General features: G+C 43.2%; 1 protein-coding gene across 1 annotated transcript in view; it reads right to left on the reverse strand.

Moving 5' to 3' along the window:
• Positions 1–7,331, reverse strand: part of LOC112139469 (NACHT, LRR and PYD domains-containing protein 3) — a 21,150-nt gene extending 13,819 nt beyond the window's left edge. The window contains exons 1-4 of the mRNA XM_024262277.2: positions 6,501–7,331; positions 6,232–6,405; positions 5,347–5,523; positions 3,370–3,546 (exon numbers count right to left, since the gene is read on the reverse strand). Of these exons, the coding sequence (XP_024118045.1) occupies positions 3,370–3,546; positions 5,347–5,523; positions 6,232–6,405; positions 6,501–7,270 (1,298 nt within the window). The 5' untranslated portion in view covers positions 7,271–7,331. The remainder of the gene's footprint in view (positions 1–3,369; positions 3,547–5,346; positions 5,524–6,231; positions 6,406–6,500) is intronic.
• Between the last annotated feature and the right edge of the window lie 2,466 nt (positions 7,332–9,797).

The following is a 9,797-nucleotide window of genomic DNA, read 5'->3' on the forward strand; positions in this document are numbered from 1 at the left end:
AGTTGGAGTACACCAGGATGTCATCGAGGTACACAATGACATGACTCTGCAACATATCACGGAAAATGTCATTAATGAAAGCTTGGAATACAGAGGGGGCGTTGCAGAGTCCGAAGGGCATGATCAAGTACTCGTAACGTCCGGATGTGGTTGAGAAAGCCGTCTTCCACTCGTCACCCTTGCGGATGCGAATCAGGTTATAGGCGCTGCGCAGGTCCAGTTTAGTGAAGAAGCGGGCCTGACGTAGCTGTTCTAAGGCTGATGGCACCAGAGGCAGTGGATAGCGGTATTTGATTGTGACTTCATATAGGCTACGGAAGTCAATGCAGGGCTGGAGACCGCCATCTTTCTTCTTGACAAAGAAAAACCCAGCAGAGGTGGGGGATGTCGATGGTCGAATGAATCCCTTCTGCAGCTCTTCCTGGATATAAGCCTCCATAGCTTTAGTCTCTGGTTGCGACAGAGAAAACACCCTTCTTTTGCTGGAATGGTGCCCGGGAGCAGGTCTATGGCACAGTCATAGGACCGGTGAGGAGGGAGGCGTGTAGCGTTTTGCTTGTTGAAAGCTTCACGAAGGTCTTCATACTGGGGTGGTAAACCATCCGATTGACTGGTGACGTCGCACATGGTGATTCCTGTGGTGGCCACTTGGTGTTGTGACTGCTGGGTACCACAGGTCAGTTGCGCCTGGTGGTGACTTCGGCAGAACCGGGAACCAAATGAGAGTTCTTTGGTAGACCACACTATGGTGGGATCATGAGTCTCGAGCCAGGGCAGCCCCAATATGACAGCACAGCGAGGAGATTCAATGGTGAATAGCCGGATACTTTCTTGATGACTGTTCTGTATACAGAGCTGGAGATCTGAAGTCAGGTGCTTGATCCGTCCGGAACCCAGTGGGCGTCCATCTAAAGCGGAAACTGCCACCCGTGACTCACAGGGAAGCAGAGGAATAGAATTAGCATGGGCAAAAGTCAGGTCAATGAAATTTCCCGCTGCCCCTGAATCTATCATGGCTCTGGTTTCTACACTTCGGTTGGCCATCTGTAAAATGACAGGTATTTCAAAAGTAAGGAAGGTGTCACTCACCGACCCACCCGAAGGGGACGATCGGGGCAGGATGCTCGCAGATGACCAGGCCGACCACAGTAGAGGCAGAGGTTCTCACACATACGCCTTACTTTTTCCTCCGGTGTTAGACGGGTAGACCCCAACTGCACGGGTTCCCTGGAATGGCTTTGGTTGTGATGGAATGACACTGACGTCCCAAGGGTCGAGTCAGGTTTAAAGTCTCTGGGCTTACGTACACGAAGCAGGTTATCCAGCCGAATGGTCATGGTGATAAGCTGGTCCAAATCCATATCCTCGTCACGGCAGGCGACCTCATTTTGCAACTCTGTGGCAAGACCCCGTCTATACACAGTTTTTAGGCTACTCGGAGACCATGCTGTTTGTGCAGCCAGTATTCTAAAGCGTATGGCGTATGCAGCAGCAGTTTCTTTGCCTTGTTTAATATCCATGAGCTGCTCACCCGGTTCTTTTCCGTTGGTGGCGTGTTGAAAAACTGATCGTAGCAGCTGGGTAAATACTTCATATGAATGGAATGGCAGTGAGCCTCCTGACCACACTGTGGCTAACCACTCCAACGCCACTCCAGACAGCAGTGAGCACACGAATGACACCTTAGCTTCGTCTGTGGGATACAGGTGAGCTTGCTGAAGAAGGAAGAACTGACACTGCATAAGGAATCCAGTACAGTGTTCAGGTTTCCCTGTAAACTTATCGGGTAGAGAGAGGTATGGACCGAGCATCGTACTAACCGACAGTTCCGCTGGTGTGGCAGGAACGGACGGAGGCGGAGCAATAGGTGTTGGATTAGCTGCTTCTTTAGCTTGTAACTCCTCCATGATGGCTTCAGAAACAGTGGTCAGGTGGTGAAGCTGTCGACCTTGTTCCAGAAGCATTGTTACAAAGCCCGCTGGATTCGAAGGCGTGGGTACACTTGTTGCTGGATCCTGGTAAGGTGAAGTCTTCTGTGATGAAGAGGCTGAGACGTTTGGATCCATGTGCAAATGTTTTAATGAGCAGGGGCAAGACATGAGCGTAGTCAGAGTCCAGGCAAGGGGCAAAAACACAATGGCAAGGCAGGAGGTCAATAAGGAGGCAAAGGTCAAGGCACAGAGAAACAGGCAAAGGGAAAACAGCTAAGAGTTTAAGTAATGTAAGACTTCACACTGGAAAGGAGGCTGGAGTGGGTTTATATGCTGTGTGATGATGATTATGATGGTGAACAGCTGAGCAGGAAGGGGTCCATGGCAGTGGCTGATGGGTGTTGTAGTAGGGAGCATTAGGAGTCAGAACTCTGGCGAGGGCTCCCTCTGGTGGTTGGAGATGGGTGCTGACATCTGAACTGTGACAGTTGCTACCAAAAGTGTTTTGCTGAATGATTTTATCCTTTGACTTTATTCGATGCTTAAGCTAGTGGTAGCTCATAAAACACCTGCTGTATTGTTCTAAAAACATTTTATATCTTAGTTGCACTTCAAGAAAATCTCCATAGGAGATGTGAAAAAAAAATATCTGTTGTTAAAAATATTAGTTCGTAACTTTTGTTAAACAAAGTGAAAGGATGGTTAAAAAAAATAGATTAAAATTGAATTTGGAATGAAAATCGGGGATTCGATTTTTTGGCCATATTGCCCAGCCCTAAGTCATAGAGTTTTTAAAATATGAAATAAATATATTAAAATTCCATCTCATATAAATCAGTCATCTTACATTCATTATTGACATATAAACCTCCACCAGAGGCAATGTGGGGTTTAGTGTCTTGCTCTAGGACACTTTGACACATGGGCGGGGAAGGTGGGAATCTAACCCAAAATCTCGTGACCAGGAGTTGACCACTCTACCGCTACACCACAGCAACCTTTCACATGATTCTTTGAAATGTTCACTTGTCACTTTGTACATTTTCCCAAAATCAGACAGAGTAGACATTAATTCTATAAATGATGGTTCTGGATTCTCCAGAAACACCAAAACATCATCATCATCTGCAGATGTTTGAAGAGAACAAGCAGCTGCAGGAAGATGCTGCTGCAGATCTGATTCAGAATGTGGACATTTCTGCTCACCGATTCATGAAGATCATTTCTGTCAGACAATCAAACTATGACAGCAGCACAGATGCTGCAAATTCAATTCGAGCTTTCTCCAACATGAAGAACTCTGCCTGAAGATCAACAGCCTTCAGCATGAAGATGGTCAGCATGCAGCAGGAGAACATCTTCCTCATGTCTGCACTTTAGTGTCAACACAACTTTGTCATCATATTGACATGAACAAAACTCAAACATGGATTCTTACTTCAGAGTCTGAAGTCTGTAGTCTGGACTCTCCAGAAAACCAGACAAATGAGGAAATCCTGAATCCTGCAGGTCTCTGTTCCACCTGAGATCAAGTTCTCCCAGATTGGACGGGTTGGACTTTAGAGCTGAGATCAGAGGTTTCCAGATGTTCTTTGACAAACTGCAGTCCATCAACCTGAAAACAGACAGAAAAGTGTGTTCAGGAACAGTGATGGAAGCTGGAGTTCTGGGAACTTGGCAAATTCAATCAGGTGGGACCCGTCCTGATGAGAGACGACAGATTAAATATTCAGTTTAAATTTTGGGCTGAAAAATGGTGTCGACCCGTAAAGGAAAAAGCATTACGCCTTGGTGGAGGGGGCTCTGTTTATCAAATAATTTGTCTTTGAACACAAAAACATGATGGCAAACAAAAATGCAATAGATTTTAAACTATCCTAAAGTAAAGTTGACTAATGACTTGAGTCTGACATTAACTTCAATAACTTGGGACTTGAATTGGACTTTAGCCCTCTAACTCAGAAAGACTTGATATTTCCCACAAATCCAAGGATTAAAACGTATATTGAAAAAGCCAGCGCTGTGGTCTCTCTGTTTGTGTTTGTGTACATATGTGTGTGATGTCAGAACAACATCCAATCAAATAAGAGCCACTGTGGTTTGATCCAAAAGTCCAACCAATCAAATTGATAAAGGAGCGGTACGTAAAAAGTTCTGCTGGAATTTATTGAAGACAGAACACAACTGGAACATATACGGTGTTCTGCATCTAAAATGAAGGTTTTTTGTGCTGATAATCACTGGATAAGGGGAGAAATTGAAAGTTGTGTTAGTCTGGAGGCAGAACTGTCAGAGTAGACTCTTATTGGAGGGAGCTGTTGACATAGATCTTACATCAGCATGTTTCCAACCGCTTGTTTTCTTCGGTATGGGAGGGGCTGCTGCATACAGTGCAGGTTTTTAGGGGATTACTCTTAAATGCATGAAGGATCAAAATGGAACTTTGGGGTCCTTTATAGTGAGGAATAAACAGTATGAACACTACGTTTCATGGTAGGGCCCCTTTAAAGTCACTTAAAAACTCCTGCGTTCGCACCTGACCTGAAACTCTTACGTGTCAGCTGGTGTTAGTTCTCATTTGATACTTGCTGCTTTGCTTTTTTAATTTACTGCTTTAAAGGTTTTAGTCTGCATTTGTGGGCATGTATACGTTTGTATTTTAGTGCTTCACATTCCAGTATGAGATGTACACTCATGATAACAGTATTTGTCCACTGATCTGAAATTTACATGATTTTAATCAATTCGTTCTTGAATATAGGTCTACTCAAAATCTCTATTCTGTCCAATTTGTATCTTCTATGTTTATAAAATGATACTGATATGAGATATGAAAAGCAATCAGCCGTTGGTAAGTGTATTGGGTTCATATGTTTGTAAATCTGAGTCTGAAATAGTCAGTGCCTAATCAGCCACAAACGCAACTCCACATCACTGCTCTGTAGTGAGGGGATGTGATATCCAGACTTACTCTGGTTCTTTTCCATCTGCAGGTTACCAGAATTACAAACATGATGAACTGGATTTTTGCTACAGAGAAATCATTTTTGGATTTTTGAAGTGGGGATCCAAGAACTCTGAGGCATTTTAACTAGGGATGTCCTGATCAGGTTTTTTTTTGGCCAAATTTCGATTTTGTGTATTTGTCAGAAAGTATACTGTTTTGGTTTACCACTCATTGTGTTTTGTTGTTATGGCTTCTTCGATAACCTCGACAAGCCAGTGGACTGTAATTGTGAATTAATCTATGGCTAAAATCTGGCATATTTACATATGATTTTAAATGTTAATTTTTATTTAAAGTCCCTTTCTTATATAAAGATCTATTTATTTAAAATCTTCCAGTGAAACATCAGAAAGTTCTTCACCTGAAACCTTCTTCTCATCCTACAGGGAGTTCAGCTCATTTACTGACCTCAGAGTCTGCAGTCTGCAGTCTGGCAGCTTTAGAAAACTACACAGATGAAGAAATCCGGAATCCTGGAAGTTCTTGTTCCAACTCAGGTCCAGTTCTGTCAGGTTGGATGGGTTGGGCTTCAAAGATACGACCAGAACTTCACATCTGATCTCTGACAAACTGCAGTTCATCAACCTGAAATCAGACAGAAAAGTGTGTTATGGAGTAGTGATAACAGCTGGAGTTTTAACTTGCTTTGGGCTCAGAGACGCTATCAACAGCAGGGCTGAACCAGAAACACCTCCAGGTCAGCAAAAAGCTCAGTAGTTTGTGTCTAAGATGAATGGTCTGTATGACCCCAGTCCCCAGTCTTGTATAAAAACTACCTGCAGAGGCTCTTCTATCTAACCCAGCAAAGATTTGTCTTTAGAAGCATACAGACTAAGAACTAAAAGCTGAACTAAAAACCATGAGAAATGAAAGATCTGGTGCTGATCCAAGCTCAGTAAAATAAAAACCAGAACCAGGTCAGTGGGAAAAATCCTGTCAGTCTGTCATAGCTCCTCACACATTTTCATCAGGAGCTGCTGCTCTATGGGTCAGAAATATGCTGCAATTGTTTGTCCTTTTAAATCTGCAGTTCTGTGATTGATTCATGTTTTCTTTCTAAGAATACAGAGAACATGAACTTATCCCAGAAATCTACACCTGGATGGATTTAGGTTTTCATTTTAAGTCTGGTGTGAAAAACCCAGGATAACATTTGTAACCATCAGGTAAAGAAAAAAACTGGATTTTTAACTCTAGCATATAGTGTTTCTTCTTTACTGACATCTATCTGACACTTTCTTCTGAAACAGAAAAACAGAGAGAACCTAGAAAAATAGTTGAATGAAATCTGACCTGAGAGTCTCCAGTTTACAGTGTGGACTCTCCAGTCCAGCAGACAGAAGCTTCACTCCTGAATCCTGCAGCTTGTTGAAACTCAGATCCAGATCTCTGAGTCTGGAGGACTGAGAGCTGAGAACTGAAGACAGAGCTGCACAGCTTCTCTCTGACAGATTACAGCCTCTCAGTCTGAAGAAAACAGAGACAGACAGAAGTTACTGAAACTTTTGTTTTTCACTCAAATTCATTTTTTCACTGAAGGTGATTTTTATGAGAGTTCTTACAGAGATTTGTTGGAGGCTTTGATCACTGGCAGCATCCTCAGAAGAGCCTCCTCTGAAGCAGAGTATTTCTTCAGGTCAAACTCTTCCAGATCTTCTTCTGATAACAGTAAGATGAAGACCAGAGCAGACCACTGAGCAGGAGACAGTTTATCTGTTGAGAGACGTCCTGAACTCAGGAACTGTTGGATCTCCTCCACTAGAGAACCATCATTCAGTTCATTCAGACAGTGGAACAGGTTGATGCTTTTCTCTGCAGACAGATCCTCACTGATCTTCTCCTTGATGAACTGGACTGTTTCCTGATTGGTCTGTGAGATACTTCCTGTCTGAGTCATCAGACCTCGTAGGAGACTCTGATTGGTCTGCAGTGAAAGACCCAGGAGGAACCGGAGGAACAAGTCCATGTGTCCGTTTGGACTCTGTAAGGCCGCATTCACAGCACTCTGGTAGAATTTGACTGGACTGCTTTGTCTTTTTCTAAAGATCTTAAAATGTTTCTTTTGTTCTTCCTCCATGAGGTTGAGTCCAGAGTTGATGAAGGTCAGGTGGACATGAAGAGCAGCCAGAAACTCCTGAACACTCAGATGGATGAAGCAGAAGACCTTGTCCTGGTACAGGCCTCTCTCCTCTTTAAAGATCTGTGTGAACACTCCTGAATACACTGAGGCTGCTCTAATATCGATACCACACTCTGTCAGGTCGGATTCATAGAAGATCAGGTTTCCTTTCTGCAGCTGCTCAAAAGCCAGTTTTCCCAGAGACTCCATCATCTTCCTGCTCTCTGGACTCCAGTGAGGATCTGTCTCAGCTCCTCCATCATACTTGACCTTCTTGACTTTGGCCTGAACCACCAGGAAGTGGATGTACATCTCAGTCAGGCTCTTGGGCAGCTCTCCTCCCTCTCTGCTCTTCAGCAGATCCTCCAGGACTGTAGCAGTGATCCAGCAGAAGACTGGGATGTGGCACATGATGTGGAGGCTTCGGGATCTCTTGATGTGGGAGATGATCCTGCTGGCCTGCTCTTCATCTCTGAATCTCTTCCTGAAGTACTCCTCCTTCTGTGGATCAATGAACCCTCTGACCTCTGTCACCATGTCAACATATCCAGGAGGGATCTGATTGGCTGCTGCAGGTCGTGTGGTTATCCAGAGGTGAGCAGAGGGAAGCAGGTTCCCCCTGATGAGGTTTGTAAGCAGATTACCCACTGAGGTGGACTTTCTAGGGTCATTTAGGATCAGAGTCTTGTGAAAGTCCAGAGGAAGTCGACACTCATCCAGACCATCAAAGATGAAGATGACCTGGAAGTCTTCAAAGCTGCAGATTCCTGCTTCTTTGGTTTCAGGGAAGAAGTGATGAACAAGTTCCACCAAGCTGAACTTCTCCTCTTTCAGCACATTCAGCTCTCTGAAAGTGAATGGAAATATGAAGTGGATGTTCTGGTTGGCTTTGCCTTCAGCCCAGTCCAGAGTGAACTTCTGTGTTAAGACTGTTTTCCCGATGCCAGCCACTCCCTTTGTCATCACGGTTCTGATTGGTTCTTGTCTTCCAGCTGGGAGTTGAAAGAGCTCTTCTTGTCTGATGCTGGTTTCTGCTCTGTCTGCTTTCCTGGATGCTGCTTCAATCTGTCTGACCTCATGTTCTTCATTCAGCTCTCCAGTTCCTCCCTCTGTGATGTAGAGCTCTGTGTAGATCTCATTCAGAAGGGTTGGGTTTCCTGCTTTAGCGATTCCCTCAAACACACACTGGAACTTCTTCTTCAGACCAGATTGGACTTTATGTCGACAAACTGCAGCAGCAGATCCTGAATGAAGACAACAAACAGAGTAAATAAACTCTCTGCAGCCTGAATGATGAGGGTTTGAATCCATGTGGTTCCATGTGTTGAGACATCAGTAAATCTTCATTTATCAGCAGCTGAAACCTTCAGAGAAATCCTCTTACTGCTCTGCAGTCGATCAGCCAGCTCCTCCTGCTTCATTCTCCTCAGGAAGTTCTCTGTGATCTTCATCAGTGACTCTCTGCTGCTCCTCTGCTCTTCATCTTCACCCTCCTCCTCATCCTCCCTCTGACTCAGAAGCTTCTGGATCTTCTTCAGCTCCTTCTTCACAAAAGTGACAATGTTGTCCTCCAGCAGCTGCAACAGAATTCTAGATGAATGAGCCAATCAGAGTGAAGTCATGGAGCCAAACATCAGCTCCATGTTGGACACACTGACAATCCACTGGTCTCCAAAGTGCAGCATGGAGATGACTGTGGACAGAATGATGGAAAAGCAGTTGTTGTTCATGTACAGACCAGAAAGATGGAATCCAGCTGTGTTTGATGCTGCTGGACAGACGGACCACTGGGAGTCTCTGAGCTCTGCTGGTCCACTCTGTGGAGAATCAGAACCATCAGATCCATTCTGTCTGTGCTGGGAGGATTCAAATAAAACTAACTTGAGTTAGATCAGTTCACAAAGTCACAGTTAGAATGTTACACAACCAAGTCAATCCATAATAACATCACTGTCAAAAGAAATAACAAAAATACCATGTAAAAATATTTACAGTGACTTTGTTCTAAAATGTGTGGTTACATTTACTCAGACCCTTGCAACTTTTGGGAAAAGTTGCAACAAAAGTTGCAATGTTTTTAAAATACATTATTTTGTAAAGCTCCTAAAAATGGTAATTAATACAGAAGAGATGACAGATCCTAAGCACTTGGGTTCTGAACTCCAGGATCTTTGTCAAACCACTCGGTCGACTGGACCTGTCTAAGCCACTGGAAATCAAATCAAATAAAATTTTTATTTATAAAATGCTTTTCATGGCCCGCGACAATCTGCACATATTCTTGATTTTTTTTCTCTTTCTCCTAAAGTGTGATTTATGACTGATCTTTAATGAAAACAATCTGCACAAATTTTAGGACTTTTTAATGAATATAATTTGGATATTTTTCGTTTTATTAATGTAGTTGATGTATTTTTTCAGATGATAATTAATTATAATCATTGGGGAATGTCATTTGCATTGATCGGTATCAGAGTCTGGAGTGTTTTTGGATCATCATCGTCGGGAGGATATTTTTCTTTGATTTATGCAGGTGATCTGGATAATATTCAGATGATTAATAATCATCTGGGTATGTTTTGATTTTTGGTGCTGGTTGGTACAGGTGATTTTATTTGGTGATGATGGTCTGAAAGTGTTTGGATTTTTGGTGTTGGTTAGTGTAGATGATTTTTTATAATTGTCTGAGTATATTTAGAGTTTTGGTACTGATTAATATAAATAACTCGTCTTTGATATG

Source organism: Oryzias melastigma, unplaced genomic scaffold (assembly GCF_002922805.2).
Source record: "Oryzias melastigma strain HK-1 unplaced genomic scaffold, ASM292280v2 sc00247, whole genome shotgun sequence".
Lineage (NCBI taxonomy): Eukaryota > Metazoa > Chordata > Actinopteri > Beloniformes > Adrianichthyidae > Oryzias > Oryzias melastigma.